Raw genomic sequence first — 24,626 nt, 5'->3', positions numbered from 1 at the left:
TGGGGATTCTGCCTTGGGAACAACCAGTTCCCTCCTCTGCTCCGGCCTGGAGAGAAGCCTACACCCAAGGGAATGCCTGTGGGCTGGACCTGTGCTTGGTTACATCCTCCGGTTGTGCCAATTCTGTAACCGGCTGGGGATGAACAACCAACCAACGCAAAGGCAAAAAAAGAGGTCCCTCCAAGCACACAACGTGCCATACACTGATTCTGCTCGAGCTTTGCCAATGTGCCTAATCACAGGAGACAAGATACACTGAGATGCTCCTTGATGCTGATTTTGGGGACCTGTCTCCCAGGAACAGGTGGCAACAGCAACAGGGCACCAGCAGGAAGGACAATGCCACGTGCTCGCGCTTTGTTGCTCCCTGCAGCCTTCCGCTCCGAGGAAACACAAAGAGGAGCTGGTGGCAGAAGACGACACTAAAACCTGTAGATATCAGTTGTGTTACAAACCTCTGGGAGGTTCTCAGCTATCACAGCTTGACAGCACGTCTCTGTGGGCCAAATATTCACACCACAGCAAAGACCCCTGTCGCTTCTACCTATGAATTCTCTGGTGAGCCTTTCCATGCATTCAGCAAGGTCCCCTGAGTACGGAAGAGCTGCTTACCAGACTCCTTGGCTTTGCTCCTCTCTGCCTCTGCGCTGTTCCTGTCCATCTCCATGCCGCCTGTCAGCTGCTTCACCGTCTCCAGCATCTCTCTCCTCTGCTCCTCCTGTGCCTGATTGTCGAGCAGCAGCTCCTTACTGCTGCTGCCCCGGAGGAAGGTGTTGGGGCGGGACAGGGAAGGTGGGAGAGGTTTATCGTTCTTCTCCCTGCCTGTGCTCCCGCGACTGCAGAACAAAACCACATGCACTTGAAAGCACAGTAAGAGTAACCCCAGCTCGCAGTCCTGGTAATGACAGATCCTCAGCCCAGCAGGACTGCTGTCTCAACTTCTCACAGCTGTAGCTCCACTGATTATAATCACAAGTCTCAGAGACACACAAACACAACCAGCACATGGAGCGGGCAGGCAGAGCCAGAGAACACGCAGAAAAGCGTGAATGTAATGACTGAAGTCATTACAGCACCCATTTTAAATGTGCAGTGGTGAAGTCTGTGATGTAAAGGCACTGTTTCACTGTAAGGCAGTGGTGCATTTCTACCCATTTATTGAAAAAGAACCTCAAACAGAGCCAAAATGGAACAGCCTCCAGGTGATGAGAGCTGCATGTGACAGAGGAGGGAATGCGAGCAAGGAATCAGTACAACAGCATGCTAGCTGGTGTGTACTGCAAGGAAGAACTAATGACTCCAAATGAACCACACATTTACAAAGTGTGTCCCAAGGAAGCAAATTACTAAGGATTAATTCATATTCCATGCTACAGGCTGGAGTGGCTGCAGTCCTGGTGTGATTAGGTGTGTGAGAACTGCATGGCCTCGTGGATGCATGAGGCAGAGGCCTGGTCACATGGGAAGGGTCCAGGGACAGCCAGAGAGCTCTAAGAGCCTTGCCACCTTTGGGCAGGGCTTTAAGCACGTTTGTTGGATCAACAAATCCGGTGACCTGGCTGAACACATGAGCACTGCGTTCAACGCCTGTTTTTATCTGAACATCCCTGAATGCGTTGCAAAGCGCTCACACGGTGTCCTTTAGAAAGGGTGACTGCAAAATGGAAGCTGAAACATTCATAATGCCTTTAAAATTGAATACCACTTGCCTCTCGTATAATACTATGAAAGATGCATTTTAAGTCAGCTCAAAGTACACATGGGGAAAAATGACCCCGCTGTTCCTGGAAGCTCCATGAAATTCTCATTGTTTTCATTCTTCCAGAAACTAGAGCAGCAAGTGAAAGAGCAAGCACACAGAGAGCAGAAGGGAAAACTCACTGGCAGGGCAAACCTTACCTCGTTAAGGCCCTGCGAGAATCTAGTTCTGAGGATGCAGATGAGGCAGATACAGATGAGACTGGAGGCTGCAGTGCAGAAAATCTGTTCAAACTAGTGGCACTTGGTCGTAGGGAGTCTGGGAGACCACAAAGACAACACAGAGAAGAGGAACGGCAAGGTCAGTAGCTGCCAATACCTCACATCACACAGGCATTTAAGCAGTTGCTGTTTTCAGAGCGATGGGGAGGGAACCAGTGGGAAAAGGCTGCTCCTGCTCCACTCGTCCTTTGCCTTTGGAGGCAAAGCAGAGGGACACAGCTGCTTACTGCTCATAGTGCTGGTGGAGCCTTCTCCATCTGATTGTTTAGAAAACACCCCAAATCAACACTCCCACCCTAAAGAAACAAATAAATAAAGCCATAGGAGAGACTCCTCTCTCAGGGTGAGAAGCAAGGAGGTTGTGCTGTCTGCCACAAGCAGCACTGTGCACTCAGAGGGGCACAGGTGCTAACCCACTATGTCACCAGTTTCTCCCCGGCTCTGCAGCTGCACGAGAGGAGAGGCTGTAAGAAACTTCTGTTGTGACAGGATCAGCACGACGCCCTGAGCTGTGTCAGCTCAGAGCCCCTGTGAACACCTCCCTTGCATCATTCAGCATCAGACCCGACTGCAGCACCTCCTGCAGTTTTCCTCTTCAGAGCTCAATAGTTATCTTGAGGGAGGTCACACGGCACGTGTGGGACAGCTGGGGGACTGAGCTGCACAATGTGGGTTTGTGAGAGGCAGGTCCTGCCTGAGCAACCCCCTGCGGTGCAGTGACCCGCCTGGTAGATGAGAGAAAGGCTGCTGATGAAGTCTACCTAGAGTTCAGCAAAGCTCCCGACTGCCTCCCACAGCACTGTGCTGGGGAAGCTGCAGCCCACAGATGGGACAGGTGCACTCCTTGCTGGTAAATAACTGTCTGAGGGCACAGGGAGTGGTGGTGAATGGAGTCACATCCAGCTGGCAGCCGGTCACAGCCAGTACTGCAGCTGAGGGAATGGAGCGGTGAGGGATGCGGTGCACAGCCCTGTGGGGAGCGGGAGCTGGGATGGGTGAGTCTGGAGAAGAGGAAGCTCAGGGGAATCTCATCACTCTCTACAACTCCAGAAAGGAGCTTGTGGTGAGGTGGGGTCGGCGTCTGCTCTCACCTAATTAGTGACAGGATGAGAGGCAATGGCCTCGAGTTACACCAGGCGATGTTCAAGTTGGATGTCAGGAAAAAATCCTCTGTGAAGGAGTGGAGAGGTGCTGGGATGGGCTGCTGGGAGGCAGCTGAAGCACCATCCCTGGAAGCGTTTAAGAAATACTCAAAAAATGTTTAGATGTCATAGTGAGGGACGGTTTAGTGGAAAAATATTGGTGGGAGGTGCGTGGTTGGACTGTATGATCTTGGAGGTCTTTTCCAATCTTGGTGATTCTATGATACTAAGATTCTATGACATCTGAATCCCACTTCAAACCATGGACGGTCCTCCTGAGGGGGTTCACGGTCATGTGCACTGCAATACACCACAGTGCAGGGAGTGCATTTGTCTGCTCCCACCAAATCTGCTCCTGGCAAGAATGACGACCGGACAAGGGAGAAAGTTTGCAAATAAAAGAGGGGGGATTTAGGTCAGATGTCAGGGGGAAATTCTCCACTCAGAGGGCGGTGAGGCCCTGGCACTGCTGCCCATAGCAGTATGCATGCCCCATCCCTGGAGGTGCACAAGGCCAAGTGGGATGGGGCCCTGGGCAGCCTGAGCTGGTGGGGGGCAGGCAGCCCATGGCAGGGGCTGGAACTAGATGATCTTTAAGTTCCCCTTCAACCCAACCATTCTGTGAATCTGAAGGTGTTCTCTGACAGCTGGTAGCAACGCAGAGGGTGAGGATGTGTCCCTGCTTACCCATCTCGCTTGCCTTTGCTCCACCACTGCTGCCCTTTCCCCAGCTGCCCAACTGGGCTTTAGGCACAAGCTGAATCTTCTCATCTATTGTGGGCTGTAAAAAAAACACATCAGGACATATGGTTACAGGGGAACAATTTGCTTCTTTATTTATAAACGGAGTATTTACGTTGTGGTGAAAGTGTCCACCTTGTGAATACTAAAGCGCACTTAAATTCTGGAAGACTCATCTCTAGCCAAGAACAGAGGACGCAACCAACAAAGGTCACTACAAGCAGCCTCATCCAAAGTGTCAGTGAAAGACATTCATCATGACCACGAGCTTTATTTCATTAAAAATTACTTAATTCCTCAAGGAGGAAAAAGTACCATATATCAGTTCTCGGAAGACATTTGGTTTGTTACGACAAGTAAAACTGCTCTACAGTCCACTCCATGTACCAGCAATGGCCCTAGGGTGAATCTGCACAGTAATAGGATTCAAAGGGCAAGGGGCTGTAGAATTTGGAGGGAACAGCAGAGTTTGACAAGAAGAGAACATTGATTTTACAGTGCTCAGTAGGTGAATTTACTGATGAGAGGTTGTGATCCTGATGATCTCTTTGTGCAAACTCTTCGCACCTTCCAACAATGCAGCAGCTGTGGACCTTGGTCTATTTGTACTGCACTTGCATTAAACAGAGCAGAAGGACTTTTCCCAGGTGAGCTGTAAGCCCAGACAAAAGCGGGCTGAATCTCTCTCGTGAATTAAGTTCTGAAGGTTGTTTTATGACTTCCACAAGAAACAAACTGAGCTTCATCTGCAGAACGACTGCAGTCTGTCAGGTTCTGCTTTGCTGTTCTCTGAATATCTGGACACTGAGAGCAAAACTCAGGCACAGAGCACAGGAACATCTGGGAAATGCCCACTTATGTCAGAATTCTGCTTGGTGAGACAGACAGATGCAACCAGGTAAGACTTGGCACCTTGTTGCTCTGAATGAGCCCCATGTTGTCACCCACCTTGGTGATTTTAAGGAACTTGGTAGGGTCCAGCACTCTGCTGTTCTTTGTCCCCTGCACAGTGTTCCATCCGCCTTCATCAACCCGCTGGACACCTGCAGACAACAAACACACCGCCTTCAGCTCGTCTCTGGCCCCATGGTGCCCCAGGGGACGGTGGGTAATCATCTCCCAGTTCAGGAGGAGGAGATAAAGAAGATGGCACGTTTCTGCTGAGCCTGACCGCAGTTCTGTGCAGAAATCACCTCCTTCAGAACGTCCCTCTGGATTAACATGACATCTAAATCTGCCTCACTACTGTTAAAAAACAGTCTTAACATTTAAAAAAAAAACCAACAAAACAGTATTTTTCAAGGCAGGTTCCAGTTTACAGAACAATTTCTCAGTTTGCTCTCATTCTGCTTCAGTACAGCTGCACATACTGTGTGTTAACAAGCTCAACAAAGGAAAGAAGACATGCCGTGGCTAACCAAAGCCTGCACTCATTGCACAGATTTCAGCAGTGCCAGAGACAGTCGAAGTGCAGAACCATTCAAACAGTTCCCTACCTCCTACAGACAACAATTTCAGGCTAATGGAAACAAAGTCTGTGTGCATTTTCTTCATGCTCTGTTTTCACAGAGGTACCACAATGCCTCAGAAACAAAGCAGGTTTGCCTGCTCTGGTCCTGTGCCTCTAAAAGCATCAGTTACTTTACATTCACCTTCAGGTAGTGTCAACTCCGAGGGCTGGTAGCAATTGAAGGTGATGCTAGAACACTTTCTCACACAGAGTTAACACCTCACAACTTTAACTGCGAAAGACAACATGGTTACTCTTGAAATCCGATGCTGTTCTCTTGAAATTAAATGCTGCTGAAAACAAAAATGGACGGCAAATCTGGCTCCTGGATAGGAAGCTGTTAGCACAGATTTCAGGTATGGCTTGCATGAACATGAAACCCAAGCACTACTAGCCTGCAATGTTTATCTTTCACCAAGGGAGTTGAGCAAAACATGGCCAATCCATGGTGCACCTGCTCCTCTTCCAGCCCCAGCCATGATACGGCCCCAAATCCCTTTGCTCTTTGCATTTTGGCAAAAAAAGACTCCTACAGGATTCTGACCATGGTCACTGGATCTGAAATGACTGAAGAGAGAAACCTGACTTTTATTTTACCTGGTCTCCTCTTCTCTTTGGTCATGAGTTGTTGGACCTTCCTCTGTTCTTCCTGCTCTTCTATCTTGGCTTCTTTATGAATCTGCTCAATGGTCTTCGGGCCTTGGTCTGCTCTCCGTGAAACCCAGTTGCACTGAGAGAGAAACAAAGGTGCTCGTGACATTTCTTGGAGCGGAGCATCATAAATGGGTTACTTTGAGCACACTGAAGGAGGCCTAAAGCTCCCTAAACCTTGTGCCGTGTCAGTGAGGCTGTGCTGCAAGGGATTGCAGTTGGGTCATGCTGCTGACACGGCTATCCCAGCACCAAGGTAGAACTGCACGCTTCAGCACATTGGCTGTAACGTATCTATAGGGTTGAAGGCTGCAGTGAAGACCTGACTGTGAGGAGGCACGACTGAATTCCATACATTTTAACCCCTAGCACCTTGAACATTTCCAGTTTTCCAGTATTTCTATGTGAAGAGAAAGAGATGGGCTAGAGGAAGGGTGCTGTGGTTCTGCTCTTACTACTGGCAGCATTCATTGGAGCCCCTCCTCCAAGGCTGAGGAAAAAATATGAACATCTGAAAATACAGAAGTGACAGAGTCCTGGAACAGGCTGCCCATAGAGGTGGTGGAATCTCCTTCTCTGAAGATATTCAAGACTCACCTGGATGCCCTCCTGAGCAACCTGCTGTAGGAACCCCATGCTGAGAAGCCCTCTTTGCTGAGAGCCCCAGTCTAACACTTGGGCTCTGTTCAAAACCCTCACTTGAATGCAAGGGGGCAGATCCCCTGCTCACACCGCGCCTCACCAAGTGGTCTCCAGTTTGCCATTTCTGCAGCTTAGTTAGCTGAACCAGAACAGCCAGCATTAGTAAAGCAGCACAGCTGTCTGCCAGCCCTGCCCTTTAGTGAGACAAAAAAAGAAGACAATCCTCATTGCCAAACTTCTGAATGACAAAGGGCCCAGATCTCACCCTGTCAATACTGCACTGCCTGACCTCCTGTGAGGGCAGTGCCAGGAAGGGAACGTGCTCTGTTACTTGCTGGGTTGGTACCTACCAGCCTTAGGTCTATCACATCCTGCAGCATGAACCGAATCCTTGAAGACGTTTTCCTCTCTTTCACAATCTTCTCCATCTGATTAAAATACTGGTCCATGCGAGGCTACACAAGAGAAACATCATCAGTGTATTCTGGAAGAAAATAAAAACACTCCCTCTGTGGGGAGGCAGTGGGTTCTGGATTGCAGCACCTCTGTGCCAGCAGCACAGCTGGGACCTGGCCTTCTTGGGGTGTGCTTGGGCACAAAACTCCTGCACTGTTCTGCTGCTTCACCTCCCCAACCTGTCTCAGTCTGGGTCAGAAGGCAAAAGAGGGAGCAGATGCACAACATGAAGCTGTTTCACAGGCGGAACTGTAGTTCCAAATCCAACATCATACCATACATTCAATCTTATGGCTTTTCCTTCAGAAAGTCATGAAGCAAAGAAGCCAAATCTTCACTAAAACAAAGTGGTGTCACTGCAAAGCCTTCACTAGGTCTAGATTTGGCCTGGCAGTTTTATAAAATGTTTCTCCTTGCCCTCGTTAAGAACCTGCTAAGTCCTTTTCCTCACACCTACATAAACTAGAATGTGGTTCCAGCCTTGCTCTGGAAAGTTTCAGCCATATGAGCAAAGGTTTCCAAAGGCACGAATGATGGGAAAAATATTTGAAGTGGACTTTTCCCAGAAATTTTAATAACAACTCACTGCCACTTCAGCTTCAACAGCAACACATAACACAGCATCTCCTCCATGAAATGAGGGATTCTCACTCAATCCTGTAGGAAGAACAACCACAAGGACAGGACACAGGGGCTGCACACCAAGGCCGCCGTGACGCCATTTCCATGCTAACAAAGGCTGAAAGAGTGTCCAGGATTCATCCAGCATGACCTCAGCTTCTGCTCAGAAGTCAGACCCTGTTTTTTTCCCAAAGCACGTGGAGTTTTAAATCTCTCTTTTTGGCCCTTTCAAAGCTACACCAACAGCGCACACACTATTTCATGATGCAGGGTATTCAGTCTGGGGAATGAGCAGCAAACTACACAACTTCAGGCCATGCCCCACACAGCAGTTTGGGAAACTGCTTCTCCAAGGAGTCCCTGTGAGGATCAGGACTGACTCGCTGCGATCCCTGCAATCCAGCACTGTAAGAGCACTCCTCCCTCTGCAGAGCAGCTGAAAGCAATTAGCTCTGTTCATTTCCAGGGCTGAGTCTGACTGATTTCTGGCAAAAGTCTTCAGTGCTTTTTCATCCCAAACTTTAGCAAAGGAGCAGCAGATGCCTGTGCCAATAAGAGCTCACGGAGTGCACGACGCTCCCAGTTACACATACATTTGCTGGAGAGTCAGCAGGAGGACACTGGAGCAGTGCAGTTGCAAAACAGCTGCTTCATTTCAGCACAGCTGGAGATGAGGACACAGAATGAACGCACCCGCCAAGTTTCAGGTCTGGGGGTTTGGGCAGCTCGCAAGGGTTTTTTTTAAATGCAACCCAAAACAATACATTTAATGGTAGATTTCTATAAACCCTCCATGGAAATGAGACCAGTTTCACGTTTCAGAAACAACATAATGTTTTAGGAACCCACAGCACACACTGAGCACTTTAAGAATGTGAACTTGGATGAAATGCTTGGGAACAAGTTGCAACTGGAAATGAGCTTTGCAAACGGCACAGAATCTATAAGCCAGGGGCAGGAGGCAGCAGCAAGGCCAGGCGGTGACGAAACGTGCGCAGAGGAGCAGATGATCTCCTCGTGCCGTACAAAAAAAACCCAGAGGAAAAAAAGACCCTCGAACAAAAACACCCCACACCCATTTTTCCACCCTTGCCCATACAGCCTCATCTCTTGCTCCTGGCCCTGCCCTACCTTTGCTTTCTCAAAGTCCAAGTCCTTGCCAATGGTAGTCAGCAAGCGGCAAAGGCACTCGAGGGACTCCTCATCGTGGTTTTTTAGCAGCTTTACCACACAGTCATGCATGATCGCTTCCGTCAGCATTTTCAGTTTGAAAAGCTCGCCGATGAATTTTATATTCCCAATGGATCTCCGCCGCGCTTTGTCCTTGGCCTCTTCCAGCTCGTCGTGGAGCCGGGTCTTCTCCTCTGGCTGTAAAACACAAAAACAGCTTTAAAAAGCATGTTCAAAGGCCACAGGACTCTTCAAAAGAGCCAGTTTTACAATCACAGTTGATGTTGCTCCTGTTTACTCTTTTTCTCCTAACAGCCAAAAAGCAGCTGCTCTAAACACTCATCGAGGCAAATATTTATTACATTCAGCTACAGCAACAGTGAAACTACTCTGATATTTCCCCCAAATTGGCCGCAGCCTTCAAAAGAGATCCTTTTCTGAGGGCTCTCTTGAGTGTCTGTGGGGAAATACTCCACATACAGTGGTAGCAGCTTCAAGCTCTTTCTGTTTCTTTTCAAAGACATCGTCGTCAGCCTTGTCCTTTTCAAATTCCTTCTGGCAGCGATTTAACAGTAACTTGCGGAAATTCACTGTGCTCCCAGGTTTGTCTGCCATGGGCACTTTCAGCTGCAGGAAGAGGAAGCAAAAATCAGCAGAAATACAGGTGAAGTCCACACACAAATGAGATCTGCCACAAGCCACCCATCACATTTTATTATGGACTTCATATTCGGCAGAGCAACTTTGCACAGCTGTGACCATTCAGCACCACGCCATGATTTCCAGCAGTTTCAGATTCCATGTGGAAAGTCACACTCAAAATTTGGCTGACTCCACCTCTGCCTGGAGACAGATTACATTTCCATTCACTAAATCCTTCAAAAAGTCTCACTGCTTAAAAGCACTGCTATTGCACACCGAAGACCTTGGGGCCACGCTCCTTCATGGCACACCATGGAAATCATCGCGGGGGGAGGACGAGCTGGTCTGTCCCACAGTCAGCATCTGAAAGCTAGCTTGGCTCTGCACCTCTCCAAATGAGAGGGAGAAAACAGACTTTCTAAACGTGATTCATAGCATCTCACAGCCAGGCACAGCAAAATGCTTGGTGTCCTCCACTCCAAGCAGTGTGTCACTCCAAGCAAAGCATGGCCAATGAACAAAGAGGAAGAAACCCACAATGTAAATTCTTTAAGTTCAGAAATTAACATTCAATCTGCTCTTGCCATGCTTCTATTACTGCCCAGCAGTGCGCGGGGAAAAGGCACAGAGCGCTCTCCCCAAGGAATGACTCCCACTGGCCTTGGGCAGCTCTTACCGTCACGAGGCACCTGCACATGTTTGCATACGCCACGGAGAAGCTCGGCTCATCAATAGCCTTCTCAAAGACCAGGTCGATGACTCCTTTTAGCCTCTCTTCAGTATCTACCGTCAGGTCTGTGACTTGCTTCATAAGCTGATTGAACATCTGGGGAGTCAGCTTGTTCAAGATGCTTCGTACCTTGCGGAACAGCTCCTAAACAACAGACAAGCCTTGAGGAGCAGCACCAACCAAACAGGCACACGGTGGCTTTCAGGAATGAGCCAGGATGCATTTTTGAGGAGAACAGAGAAGAGGTGCTGCAGGGTTTTAGAATGTTGAGGTACGCCCCAACACTCCTCGCTGTGCATTTCAGCTCCAGCCCTAAGCCAGCTATCGGCTGTCACAGCTCCTGGCTGCAGTGCAGGGGTTCTGGGAACATCTAAGCACTTTATTTTCAAGCACAACTGAGGCACAAAACCCTGCTGTCACTCAACTTCATTATCAATTCAGCTACAAAACATCAAGTAACAGGGAGCAGTTACCTCCGCCCTCATCCAGAAGCAATCAACTTTTTCTGTATTTGAGACACTAAGGAAAAAACTGTCCTGACAGTAATTAGGTCAACAAAGCTCCTGTTAACCCCGAGGACAGAATCCCAGTGTCCTCCACGACTATCTCCACTTATCCTAGGAATTAGAAGCTTTACCGCCAGGCAAATACCTCACCTACAGTGGCTGCCCCATGGAGGGAAGGAGGGAGAGAGGGACACAGAGAAAGCTTCAGAGAAAGTGTGGCTGAGCTGGGCAGCATGAGCTGGGGGATTACCACAGAGGAAGCTGTGTGGCTGATGCTTGGTACAGAAATGCAGTCTAAAAGGGGATGAAAAGCAGTTCTGTGCTGGAAGTCTGAGCCTGTTTGCTTTAGAATGGAGTCAGAAACATCTGACAGCATTAGAAAAACAACCCTGGATGAGAGGTAGTAGGTTGTCTGGTGTTCACAATTTAAGCTCTCCATGTACAGGTTTGCCATTTAAACTCTAAGAATAAAAACATGAAAAAAAAGATTAAGGCAGAGGAAAGCTGCAATTCAGAGTGGAATTCACTGCCCTTAAACAACAGCCAAGGCAAACTACCTCTTCTTTCCTTGGTTACAGACAGCCATGCTCGGAGCAGCACTGCCTACGTTCTCACCTGGGTTTTGACATTTTCAGGGTCCTCAGTTTGGTTCTCCCTCTTCAGGCTCGGCTTCCAGGCGTTCTCTGCCTTCTTCAGGTGAACATCCTCCTTCACACACACCGTGATAATCTTCCTGGGCTCCCTCCTCTGGCCCGGCTGAGATCTCCTCGGTCCAACATTCAACAACTAGGACAAAAACATTCCTTGTTGTATCCCCTTTTAAACACGTGCCTTGAGAGCACTCCAGGGCGCAGAGCAGCATGCTGAAGGCAGCAGGTCAGTCACCAGCACGGCCTGGGATGCTCAGGGCTCCCTCCGCACCACACAGCGCTGCAGCTGCTCGCAGGGACCACGTGTGCACCCAGCACATCTCTCAGCAGCCCTTCCCAAAACAGATGGGGCCAACTCTCTGCACCTCAGCTGCACCCAGATGCTACACAGGCGCTGTGGGACTGAGCCCGGCCCCGTGGAAAGCAGGAACCTTGTCAGTGAAGTATCACTGCAAACAGGTACTGAAGGATCAGGTGCATCCTTACCAGAGCGTTTCAAACATGTCATCCCAAGCAATTAGGCAGTGATTAATCAGCAGCTCTGCCAAAACACTAAGTCTTAGTGGAGCTTGTTTCAGACAACAGAGCCATTTTGGGACAGGAATTACATGAAACGCAATGAACAGAGCATTGGTGCTGCTCCTGCACTGCGGAAACACGAATCCTAGCAGCTATGGATTAAGCTCTGCAGCTCACAGGAGAAAGAGACATGCGCCGCCCATCCCCGCATTGGTGTGAGAGCCGCCAGCACTGGGGAGGTTCCACCAGCTGTGCCCACAAACTGCCCACCCATCGCCTGGGAACTGGTAAGGACTGAACACATCACACGTGGCACTGAGGTTATTTTTTTCCCTGCGGTGCTTGTGTTTCCAAACTCATTTATTAGAAACCTCTTAACTCAATGTAAAAATTAGCGCAGTAAAATTCCATTATCAAAACCCGTTCTTTACAACAGAAGTAATTAATCTCTTCAGTGGCCAGCAGGAAGCTCCATGCAAACCATTAAAGCACGTCTTTGTTCAGCAAAGCCACAGAGCCAGTGCCGCAGAGGCCCAACCACCTCCGTTATTCTAACAGCTGCACTGAATGCACATGGGAAGTGACCTCAGAGGTTGCCTCACATGCCACAGAATGGCCCCGGACTCACTTTTGCACAACTGAAAATAAGAAACCCACCCTCTGCTAACTTCTATCTGTGATTTGACCCGCGCAGCTCGGCGAGGTGGATGTGAGCACATGGGGAGCTGTCGGAAGGCGATGGCCTGGTGCTGGGACACGCTCTGTAGGCGTGGATGGAAGAGGGCTGCATGTGCCCAGGTCTCTGCACCACGAAGACATGGGGCTCTATGCTTCCTGGGTGCACACCATGATTGGAACAAAGCCATACAAGAAACCAAGCTCCCAAGACAACAGCAGTACAACGACGCAGCACAGCTCCCTTTGAAGTCAGGCAGAAAGCAGCCTCGGGTCGTTCCTGTAGCCCCTGCCATGCCCGCCCACCCTCAGCAGAGGCACAGCTCTGTGCCTGCACCGCTTGGTGCCACCTGCAGCCACGGGCGCTGCCCAAACAAACGTCCACGAAGGGCGGCCACGGAGCAAGGAAGCTCCCTTCCCATCCAAAAACCAGACAAGAAAAGCAACAGACGAGCAGCCACCGCCAGCCGGACGCACCAGACCTCATTACACACCTCTGTGGCCACAGAAGGCTCCGGCTGGCCACATGCCCTGGGAGCACGAAGGCTTGGGCCAATCTCTGCCCCAAAAGAGAGACAAATGGTGGCTGTCCCATGTCTCTCCCACTGAGGTGCCCCTGGCCCGAGGGACCACTGAGCCACAGGGTGCAGCTCCTGAGCACGCAGCTGCCCTGCAGCCACTGATCAGATCTTTCAAACTGACGGTGCACTTTGCAGAATGTCAGTGTGGAGCAGGAGGACATGCAAGCTGCCCTCACAGCTCTCTCCAATCTGCCTGCCTCTGACACCAGACCTCTACAGGCATTAATAAAACAAAGGCTTTAAGATTTTATTTTTTTTAATAAGTGAGACAAACTAGCTGAGTGTTGGATTAAGTTTTAAAAGTGAACAGAGGCCTCCTTTGAATGTGAGATGAAATATACAAATCACAAACTCTGAACAGGAAGAGCTGTCTATTTTTTGTTGCAAATTTACAAAGCAGCAAGTGGAAGAGGCACCAAGCTCATGGCTGGCCTCCTGTCACAGCCCAGTCCCCATAGATAATAACAGATCCGTAACACCTCTGATTGCAGCACTTGTGCTGCACTCACATTTTCTGCTAAAGGCACGGAGAAGCACTTAGCAGATCTGCCTATTAACCTACGTTACCCGTCCCTCCAGATAAACGGGGGCAAAAAGGAGAGCAGACAGAGGCACGGACACAAGTCCTGCTGAGCAGCCAAAGCCTCACACCTCCTACTCTCCATCCGTGGTCCTGGTGCAACAGCATCCAAGAAACCATGGAGCTGCTGCTCCCTTGGGCACAGGTGTGAGCCAGGAACAGCCGCCCTCCCGAGGGGCACAGAGCCCAGCAATGCAGCTTCCCAGCAGCAGCATCCTGGGGAGCCCAGACCACCAGTGGGGATGAGCACAGCCGAGGGACCGAGCGCTCCTCCCCCACGGCACGCGGCTCTACCTCTACCTTCTTCCCTACAGCAATAGCAAGTGTTTTGTTCCTGTGTGATGGCACTCCTGATCCCATCTGAACTGATTACGGTCTGAAAACAGTCACACAAAACATTTAAAGGAAAAGAAGGGGAAAGACAAAGCCAGGGAAGCAAAATAAAAGATTTCCACGTGCCGTAAGCTTGTTAGCACGGAGCTGCTCGATGTTATTTCGAGGGCAAGGAGCAGGCGGTGGGCTGGGATGGCGTTATGAGCATGGCCTCTGCGGAGGCTGGATGGCTGAGCAGACAGCGTGCACGCGGGCTTTGCCATGCGCCACGAGGCAACGGCTGCCTCTGCGTGGGCCAAGAAGCGCTCATCCTGCACACCAACACCGCAGGACAGCCGCTCGTTAAGCAACGTCCCCTTCCGGCCCCCCTGGGGAAGATGCAAAGAGAGGCACTGCCCTTCAAGGCGCAGATGTAGGATGTATGTTATGTGCGGGATGCTCCAAATGAACGGGGCAAGCAGCACTTACCTTTTCTCCCCCTTTCCATAGGTCTGCAAAGTGCAGACCCCTCGTGGATCCCGCTCAGGCCAACGTCCCAGCATGCCCTCAGCTGGTGCTGTCCCACCCACCACTGAAGACTGCCTAGAGGGGTACAATGCAAGTCTTGTTTCTTTTTTTTTTTTTCTTTTTGTTCTTTTAAAACAATGTTGCACCTTTTTGTAAAGCTTTCTGCCGGTGGTTCATTATCAACAGCGGGCGATACGGGGAAAAAACAAACTCTACAAAAAGGTGCAAAGATGGGGAAGGAAGGGGGGATGTGGCTTACCCCTATTGGCAGGTTCCTCAATGGTGGGTGAGGCGAGACCAAGAGAGGGCATGCTGGGGAACCGCACCGAGCCAGGGACGGCAATCCAGGGCCGCTCTGCACTTTGCAGGCCTGTGAAAAGAGAAAGAGCAACAGCGGTGTCACTGAGGTGCCACACGAAGGACCGACAGCGCCGGGCACAACCTGCAGCCCACTGCAGCATCTCTGAGCATGGCAAGCGATGGTGACCTCAAAGAGCAGCACCGCCTCAGGACCGCGCCGCGCTCCGAGACAAACCGCGACAGCGAAGCTACTTGAAGACAAGGACGTGTGCCCAGCACCGAGGAACCAGCCAAAGACTGCTCCCCAACCAGAAACATTACAGCAACTCAAAGTCTGCAGCACCACTGCCGGGCTTGGCTCCGAAATCTGGAAATCTGCACACTCAGAAGTCAAAGTTATTTAGTGAAGGTCTTTGGAACCAGCGGTTCTGAATGGTAAGAGATGGATACACGACTAGATGCAACCAGGCAGACAACCTGAATGTATTTAGAGAAAGAGATGGAAGATGAGTGATGACACATGAGGCAGCTCCGACCCGGCTGCAGCTCCTAGAATAACACAGCACAGCACAGACAGAAAGGAGGAATTCAGAAGCAGGGTGAAGGGTTTGGGCAAAGCCAGGCAAAGGGCAAAGAAGAGAATGTGAAAGGAAAGCAGAGGAAAAGGCAGAAAAATGAGGAATGAAGCAACCAAAGTATGCCAACATGTTGTTGTATGAGATACGGACGCCTGCACACATGGACTGACAAATCCACAGCATGGAAATACATTTCCACATTCTCAAGAAGGAAAAGAGGAAGGAAGAGATCAAGTCCATGTTAAGTGCAACACATACCAATTAAAAACATCCACAGTGTTTTGCCTGTTTTCCTAAACTCTGACAGCCAAGAAAATATCTCCCTTGCACTCAAGCCAGACAAAACCAGAACCATCGGAATACTGGAAAATGCCCAAACACGTGAGGAAGGACTCCATGAGCGCCAAGACCAGTTGTTAAATTAGCAAGCTTGGGAAAACTCACACTTCCAGATACGTTTCTTCCACCGGAAGGCTGCCTCCCAAAATCAGCAAAGGCTGGCGTGAAGTCTGGGCCTCGAGGCAGTATCCGAGGGTCCAGGGTCCTCAGTGGCAATTTGGGCTGGTTGACCTGCGTTGCATAGCAGAGCAGACAAACATGGCCTCGTCAGTGGGCGCTGCAGCTATCGCAGCTCTACAGTCTCTGCTAAACCATAACATTCATACTTAACATCCAAATGACGCTTTTCACAAACCAGGCAAGTTTTATGCACTCCCATTACACTAAAGGCGCACTTAATGCCTTCCACAGATGGCAACTGTGGAAATATGTGATGCTCAGAAACGTTTCAAAGCTGAATATCATTTAAGGAAGATAAAACCATGCCAGCGTCCTGTGCACAACGAATGCAGCTGTCCTGTTTTGGGATCCCAGAGCTGCCACCTTCCCTCGAACAAATCCCTGTGGTGATAACACAAGAGACTGCTGGCTGAGCACAGGCAGCCCAAGAGCAGACAGAGCAGTGAGAAGCCAGCACAGAAAACTAGTGGGAGGATGGAATCATTTTGGGAACAGTGCTGTGTGTCACAATTTGTCTGGGCACGAAATTCAGAGTAGAAACATTTCTACACGTGAGAATCACCTACACCTGAACTATGCTCGAATGTTAAGAACGAGCCTGTGGTGCTCACACCAAACTACACAGCTCCAACAGAGATAGGAACAGGCTCCTGACGGCAGCCCACCCAGATAAGGAGTACTTCAATACACAGATGTACAGGAGGGAGAAGCACATCTGTAATAAGGCGGCTTACAATCACAAAGCTTTGTGAGAGCCGAGGTATTAGTCATCGTTTATTAGACCTGCTCATAAGTATCAACACAACTGCTTCAGATGAAAACAGCCTGCCCACAAGCAGGGCTATGCTTTCCTAGTGGCAGAAATGAACTCTTAAAAGACAACGGCTCTCCTTTTGCTCTTGCTTTGCTAATATCCTTGGGTCTTAATGGCTGTAAGACAGCACTTTCAATTTTAAAACTACGCAGTGTAACTTAATCCAGGATACAGACCATTAAGAAAACCAGTGCTTCAGATTTTAAATCGTCTGCACTCATTCACTACTCAACAAATCTTGTGATGTGACACGAGCCCTTCCTGATTTTCCCCTTCCTGACAGAAGTCTTTGCCCACGAAACCAAAGGGATTGCACGCACCTGTTTGATGGGCTCTCCTCTCACCTTGTCGAGAACCACGTCACTGATGGGAGGCAGCCCTTCTGGCTTCTGGATGCAGGCAGGCATGAACTGGCAGTCCAGCAGGAACTCCCTGTCGTACTGCTTCTTCCCATCCGGGTCCACAGGCTTCCACTGCTCTATAATGAGAGAAGCTGCTGAGATTCACAGGGAGCAAAACCTCCACTTTTGAAGACGCGTTCCTGTTTAATCCGAAGGGGAGAGTCAGCTAATGCTGCGCAGGAAGTTGGACTTGAATTTTAATTTTGAAGCCCGCCAGGCAGCAAGGAGAGGAACATACGTCACATGAAAGGAACATAACCAAGTGGGGGCACACGGCCAGCCCAGCACCATGTAGAACTAATAACCAACCTGGAGCCCACGTCCCCTCACTTTACTCTTCACATCTGCAGGAGATGCCACGTTTGTGCTGCACGGATGCCAGGCTGCTGCTGTGCTTTGGACTGTCCATTCACACCTGCTGCTAAAGCTTTATCTTTTTTCTTTATTTCACTCCTTGATCAGCGGTTTTGGGTTCTCAGCAGCCTGATCCCTGCAGGAGCCTCTCCTCAAGCTGACCTCCTAATTTGTTTCACAGAATTTCCAGGCTCCTAAGCAAATGACTTCATTTATTTTGAGGAAGCTCCACTTGAATAAGAAATAACTTAGAGACTGGTAGCAACTGTAAAGTGAGATGGTCTCAAGGTCTCTCTTAATAAGGTGAACTTCCCGAGGGTCCGGCCTACGAGTGGTCTCCATAATAACACCCCCAGGCAGACTGTACATAGCACCGACCAGCAACAAGAGCACAGTGTCACACTCACAGAATGGCTCTGGGTTAGGAGGGACCTCAGCAGTGATCCATCCCCACCCCTGCTGTGGGCTGGCTGCCCCACCAGCTCAGGCAGCCCTGGGCCCATCCACAGCCTTGGCCAACTCCAGGAATGGGCCCCCCCCACTGCCCTCTGAGGCTGCACGATGTATTTCATCAGAAAAACTGCACCACCACAGCTCAGCAGCAGAGCCTGGGCTGACAATCAAGCATTGCTTCTCTCCTTCTTACAATTCCTGTTTGATCAGGTGACTAAAACTGCACACACACTCACTCTTGTGCAGCACCCAGTTGGGACTTTCACAGCGTTTAGTAAAAACCGTGTCTGCTTATGTGCAGCTTCTCAGAGCCCACTGGTTTGTGAATCCCAGCAGAAGGCAAGCAACCTGCAGCAGCCCGGAGCGTGCTTACCTGGCTTGTACTGCAGTGCAGGCCCTTCAGCAGAGCCCTCTGTGCAGCCCGAGGTCACGTCGGCCCCCTCTCCCTCCGACATGCTCTCAGCACCATTGCGGACAGGCTCTGCCTCCTGCTCTCCATTCTCTTCCACAGGTTTCACTTTTTTAAGTTCGGAGGGGTCTCTCTCCAGCTGAAACCCGTGGCTCATGTTATCCTGTTCAGATTCAAGTACTTTGTCACTCGAGAGCTCCTCTTCTACTTTAGGCTGAAGCAGACACAAACACAGAGGTGCTGTCAGAGCCCTTGCAGAGCCCAACACCTGCAGATGGCTCCCCGTTCACCCACGCAGCCTAACAGCCATGTTTTGTGTGCTTCTTCTACTAACCCTAATCCTTCCTGCACGTGCTGTGCAGATCCATAGCAACACATGTGCTGACCACACCATATACTGACACTCCTGCTGTTAATTGTAGAGCTCTGAGGATACAGCCCTATTCTGAATTCACACACGGACACCGCAGCGATTAAACAGAAGGACTCTGAGGTGCTCCAGGAGAGGCTCTTATCTCTCCTCCCAAACTACATGCACCGCATCCTTTCACACTTTTTGCAGGTTTGCAAGTTAAAATGGCATGGCGTTCCATTTTAGCACAGGTGAAAATATCAAAGAGTGCAAAGATGGGACTCCTCCAGCACTGACAGGAGAACATACAGAGAGAACCTGCAGGGGCAGCTCAGCCAGCGCCACTCTTCACATGCACACCAGCACGGTGTATATCCTGAATGGTTACAGTTCCCTCACCCGCTCTGTAAGTTCTACTGTCAGTTTTACCCAGGACATTTAAGAAAGAGGCTCTCCATGCACCACCCCTACCAGAATGGCAGCAAAAGCAACACTCCCAGTTTGTCTAACTGCAGGTGAGGCGGTTTTGCACAGATGTCAGCTATTTTCCTTCCCAGCTCCTCCATCACACAGTCATTCTCTGGTCATGACATCACAATGACATCACTGTGCAGCAAAAGAATGTCCCAAATGCCACCAGAGTGGCCCTGGGACCCCCAAATGGTGCACTTTTAAAGGGTTCAAACCCATTTCCCCTTGGGACAGCATTTAAGACTCCACATTCTTGAATGCTAGAAGTGTTCAATAAGGCAAGAATGAAGAAAACTTGGAGCTTCAAGGTCCAGGGACAGCCAAAAGCCACTGCTCTAAGAGATGCCAGGGAATATCACAGGTTTGGGAAATGTTCCCAAAAAGTCTGCCTTGGGTCCTTGTGAGACAGAGGAAGCAGCGTGTCTGAAGCAGCCTTTGAAGACATCAACATCATCAGTGAATACAGAGAAAGGAACGCTGTGTTCCCTCACCTCTGCCTCTGCCTCTGTCACCTCCTCAGTGCCCTGGGTCCACTCTTTTGGTTTCTTCCACGTCTTTGGTGCAGTTACAGCAATTGAGGCTGCAAGGCAAGCGTGCATCCATCAGAACACAAGCGACGCGCTTCCCTCCTCACTGCGCTGCCAACCACGCAGGGTAGTGGAGCAGCCGCAGCCTCACAGAGGTTTTATTTCAAAGCAGCGCTAACAAAATCATCTGAGCGACATTAAAACAGGATAATTGTTCCACAACTGCTTGTTGGAGCTCCAAATGGCCCTTCTGACAGCTAGGAGTTTATTACCAGCACTGTGAGGATCGTGTAGGGCAAAAGAGAACATCAGAAACCAGAGTTTTGGGAGGTGACGTCCTGGTGAGGCATTTCTCAGCAGGTGCATCACAACGGCTCACCACCACCCAACCCACAAACCTCACAGGGCGACCACGGCAGCACCACCAGCACAGCACCTCCCACTCCAGCAGCCCAGTTCTCGTGAGCTGGGTTTATGTTTTGATTTTAAAGCAGGTTAACAGCTCCACTGCTCATTAATTTCCCCGGACAACTGATTCAAAGAAAATACCATATAATATTTCTAGGGTCTGCAGTGACTTACACTAATTACCTTTCTCCCCGGAAGGGTAAAAGAAACCATGCAGTATATTAAAATACAAAACCATTAGTCCAACATGCTCGTAATTTGTTGCCAGTGTTACCAACTTAAATTCTGACACAAGCACAAGTGCATATTTAACAGTGTAAACAGAACTGATTTTGTGATTGAAGTTTCCAGCAGATGGATTTGCTGCTCAAGCCTTTAGTTTCCAGCAGATGCTGAGGAAAAGCATCTTCCTTTCTTTACCACTTCACCTGAACAACAACATTCTGCTGACAGGATGGGCAGAGTACAAACCCCGACCTGGGAGAGTTCCACCCTCCCTGAATCACCAACCTCAGAGTTTCGTTGATGCTTTACACGACTTGAGAAATTCTCCTTTCTCAGTTGTGAAAGCCCATGTTTTGGCTAACAGATGCCAACCCCAGGATGTGCGTGCAAAGCTGGCTACCACTTTTATGAACAATTACCCAGGGATGTTCTGTAGCTGCAAACAGAGCTTAGCATTTTGCAATCAAAGCAAAGGCCATGAGGCAGAATCAGATTTCCCGGAGACAGATACAAACGGGAACACCAGACAGAAGAGCCCCAAAGAGCCCTTCCAACGGCTCTGCTGCACGCCCCGTGCTGCCAAGCACTTACCTGGGACAGGACTCTTGCTAGAGCTCAAGCTCAGAGCCTCCGTGCTCTCCTCCAGTTGCCCATCCGCCTCCGTCTCCTCCTTCTTCTCAGCATCTGTCAGCTCTTCACTAGGAGCAGTCCTTGCGCCTTCCTCTCCCTCCACATCTCCCTGAGCAGGGGGGGCACCAGGAGGCAGAGGTGGTGGTGGGGAAGGGGCTGTACTGGTCAGAGCAGCAGGAGGAGAAGGAGGGCTGGGAGCTGGGGCGGGCAGTGGGGATGGGGCTACACGGGGGGTGCTGGGGAGGGGCACGGAGCCCAGGTCCCCGGGAGCTGCCTCTGGTTCCTGTGGGTCAGCAGCGAGCGGCACAACGTCCCCTGCAGCCACGTCGGCCCCACTCTCTGCAGCAGCGATGCTCTCACTCACTCCGTTCAGTTCCTTACTGGTGTTCATGTTCACGCTCACTGTCACCGGCACATCGCCGGGTGCCACACGGCTGCCCGCCTCCTGGCACGCCTCGCCACGGGGCTCCTCTGTGGGCACTGGGTCCGACGCGTCCAGGCTGGGGAGAGGCATCGCCTCCTCCTTGGGGGAAGCAACTTCACATCTCTCCTCGGGGTCGGCGGTGGGCGAAGGTTTAGCAGCAGCAGCGGTGGCAGCGGCCGCAAGCGGGGCGGGGGGCGGCGATGGGGCCGCAGCAGGGGCCGGCGGGCTGTGCGGAGGGCTGGGCTCAGCCACCGGCAGGGCTGGGTCCTGCTTCTCTGCTGTGGGCTCTGCCCGGAGCATGGGAGAAGACGGCTTTAATACTGGGTCTGGTTTTGGCTTCTCTTCTGGGAAAGGAAAACAAAAGGCGATGTTACAATCTGAACACCAGTCTCTGCTGTAGCTGCCCCCCCCGGCCCCAACTCCCCTGCTCCAGAAACTCCACAGAAGACAAAAATGCACCTGAGTTGGGTTCTGTTGTGGAAGAATATAGGGTTGTAGCGCCGAGAGCTGAGCAGCTCCTGTCCTGACAGGCAAACGGGTGCTGAGAGCAGCCAGCTGCCTGCGAAATCCCCGCCAGCATCGCCGCATCGTGTCACAGCCATGGGATGGCTGAGGTTGGAAGGGGCCTGAAAGCCCACCCCTACCATGGGCTGGCAGCCCCCACCAGCTCAGGCTGCCCAAGGCCCATCCACAGCCTGGGGCACCTCCATGGATGGGGCACCCACAGCTCTGGACAGCAGTGCTAGGGGATGCTGCCCGACGGCTGGTGACAGGCTGTGCTTTAAGCCTGCCATGCATCACATCATCACCGCTATGTGAGACACATTCAGCTTCTTCTGCACTTGCTAGTTCTAAGCTCCAACAGACTGAAGGACATAATCCCATTTTTGTTCTAAATTTCAGCCAAGAGGAGATATCTTTTCCAAAGAAAGCAGAAACAAAAGCGAGTGAAGCACAGCTGCCACCAAACAGCACCACTGCCACTACGTGTTTGTGGTCCAAAGGCTCAGGAGGGTTGGATTTGGATTCTGAAGGCTCTGTGGAACGACCCAGAACTGGTTTAGAGAAGAAAATGCGTCACCTCCAATTCTGGAACGTGGCTGCAGAGTGGAGCATTCCTGACATTTACAGTTCTCTATAAACACTGCCTGGGTATTCTCTCCCCAGAGATAAATGTGATTGCTCAAAACAAAACAAAACAAAAAAAAACTCGAACATTTGAAGAGCCCAGAAAAAACATTCTGGGAAGTAAAAACACAGCAAAAGCCATACAGCTGCATCTGGAGAGCGGTGGTCCAAACAAACAGCCTTCAGCCTGCACCTCATGCAGGGAGGACTGTGCAGAATTCAAGGAGAGATGGAACCAGAGGAGGATTTCAGAGCCAGGAGCAAACCTGGCCGAGGAGAAGCACATCTTCCCTTGAAGACCAAATCTCCAAGTCCCGGTGAGGATTCCCATCTGCGAGTGACCACAGAGACAAGGACCCACACATGGCTGAGAAGGCCAAACAGCAGCATGGGAGCCGCTCATGCACACTGATTCAGCCCGCTTACCTTCCCTCGGTGTACCCAGGGAGGCGGTGGGGTGCTGGGTGAGATCCAGCTGGACATGGGAACCCATCCCAGCTCCACGCTGTTTATCCAAAAATAATCGCTGGGCTCGCTGCCATTTTTCCACCCTTTGTCCCAGCACAGATATTTGTGAGGCAGAGCTGCTGCTCACTGGAGCACTCTGCAGTGCTCTGCACACACCGGGCACCGACAGCACTGAGCACTGCTTGCCCACACGGTGCTGCAGCCCTCAGCTCTGCCTGCCTGCATCCCTGCATGCCTGCACAGCCCGACAGCCAGGGACCGCTGCAACAGCTGTGAACCCAGAGCATGGACTGCTCGTCTTGTAGAGAAAGTCCAAGAATTCCAAAGGCTGCCAACAGCAGTGCCGGCTGTGCTGCTACACACAGTGCCAGCCCTGCACCACACACATTGCTCACTGAAGCTTTTCATGGCCATAAAGTGTCACCGCAGGACCTGGTGCGCAGCACCTCCCCTCCTCTGACATCTCCTCTCCACACAGACAGCTGAAGACCCCCTTCAAACACCCATTCTGAGGTGTAAGAATGAAACATGATCACTTCAGGAAACCTTTTCCATCTGTGCCCTGGTTTCTTTTCAGTGAGCCATTTCCGAGACTCACGGCCCAGTCACAGTTTTTCTAATTACTCTCTCCCACACCACAGGCCAGAGCTCTCCGGGCACCCCTGGGATGCTCTGCTGCGGCTGATGAATGGCAGCAGTGATGCCAAGCCTCTCTGCTAAGAGCCCTTTCCTGACGTACGTTTGTTTCTGAAGGACGGCACATGGGTGAGAGGAGCTTCACAGTTCTCACTACTCTGGAATAATGTTCACGACATACAAGCTTTAATACCATTTTTTGTTAAGCAGTTTCACACAGGCAAATTTCAATTAATTCCCTTAGCAACACATTGTTCCACGTTCCACTGGAGGAAGAGACGGCCCCTCCCCTTCTATTGCTGCTGAATGCCACCCTGCTTCTCTCCCTGCCAAAAATATTCCAACTGGAACAAGAAAGGAGAAAAAGGACTAAAAATAACAGCAGAGGAAATATCTGATGACCAACCTTGCTTCGGGGCGATGGCTGTGGGGCCGGCAGTGCTGGCATTGAGGTGGCTGCTCTCCACTGGCCCATAGAGCACAGGGCCGGGCTCTGGGACCTGGCTGGGCAGCTGCTGAGGGTGGAAGGACAAAACAGGGCAGCAATGAACATGAGAACAGAAAAACTGGCAATGTGAACGCAAGCAGGGAAGGGGGAGATGAGAAGAGCACAGGGGAAACCAAGAGGCAGGGAGAAAATAAGAGAATGCCAGCACAGAGGGAGCTCAATGCCTCCCATATGCAGACACACAGTGCAGGAGCAGCAGGTCACACAGCTGAGAAGGATGCTCCTCCTGCAGAACCCGACCTGACAGAGCAGAGTGCCCAGGACACGGCTGTCCGGCTCCTTTCAGACACCGTCAGAAATCCACGCTGAATGCATTTCCCTAAAAAGAAGCTCTGCCCATCTTCTCCCTTTCCTGGGACTCCCCTTTCCAACTTCTTCAGCTACT

General features: G+C 50.7%; 1 protein-coding gene across 9 annotated transcripts in view; it reads right to left on the bottom strand.

Moving 5' to 3' along the window:
* EIF4G3 (eukaryotic translation initiation factor 4 gamma 3) overlaps positions 1–24,626 on the bottom strand; it is a 92,417-nt gene that overhangs the window by 12,332 nt on the left and 55,459 nt on the right. For 3 of the 9 annotated variants that reach the window (XM_042892489.1, XM_042892488.1, XM_042892484.1), the window contains 17 exons: positions 24,140–24,248; positions 21,039–21,845; positions 19,779–19,867; positions 18,429–18,678; positions 17,168–17,325; positions 15,959–16,084; positions 14,896–15,006; positions 11,407–11,577; positions 10,232–10,429; positions 9,394–9,540; positions 8,875–9,111; positions 7,017–7,121; positions 5,971–6,103; positions 4,812–4,906; positions 3,810–3,903; positions 1,900–2,017; positions 613–836 (listed from right to left, as the gene is read on the bottom strand). In XM_042892489.1, the coding sequence (XP_042748423.1) occupies positions 613–836; positions 1,900–2,017; positions 3,810–3,903; positions 4,812–4,906; positions 5,971–6,103; positions 7,017–7,121; positions 8,875–9,111; positions 9,394–9,540; positions 10,232–10,429; positions 11,407–11,577; positions 14,896–15,006; positions 15,959–16,084; positions 17,168–17,325; positions 18,429–18,678; positions 19,779–19,867; positions 21,039–21,845; positions 24,140–24,248 (3,172 nt within the window). The remainder of the gene's footprint in view (positions 1–612; positions 837–1,899; positions 2,018–3,809; positions 3,904–4,811; positions 4,907–5,970; positions 6,104–7,016; positions 7,122–8,874; positions 9,112–9,393; positions 9,541–10,231; positions 10,430–11,406; positions 11,578–14,895; positions 15,007–15,958; positions 16,085–17,167; positions 17,326–18,428; positions 18,679–19,778; positions 19,868–21,038; positions 21,846–24,139; positions 24,249–24,626) is intronic. The other 6 variants (XM_042892482.1, XM_042892481.1, XM_042892483.1 and 3 more) reach the window with 6 other exon arrangements.

Source organism: Lagopus leucura, unplaced genomic scaffold (genome assembly GCF_019238085.1).
Source record: "Lagopus leucura isolate 7727_CA_CO unplaced genomic scaffold, USGS_WTPT01 35097-0_obj-0_obj, whole genome shotgun sequence".
NCBI classification, from domain to species: domain Eukaryota; kingdom Metazoa; phylum Chordata; class Aves; order Galliformes; family Phasianidae; genus Lagopus; species Lagopus leucura.
This window is presented reverse-complemented; position numbering and strand designations above follow the sequence as displayed.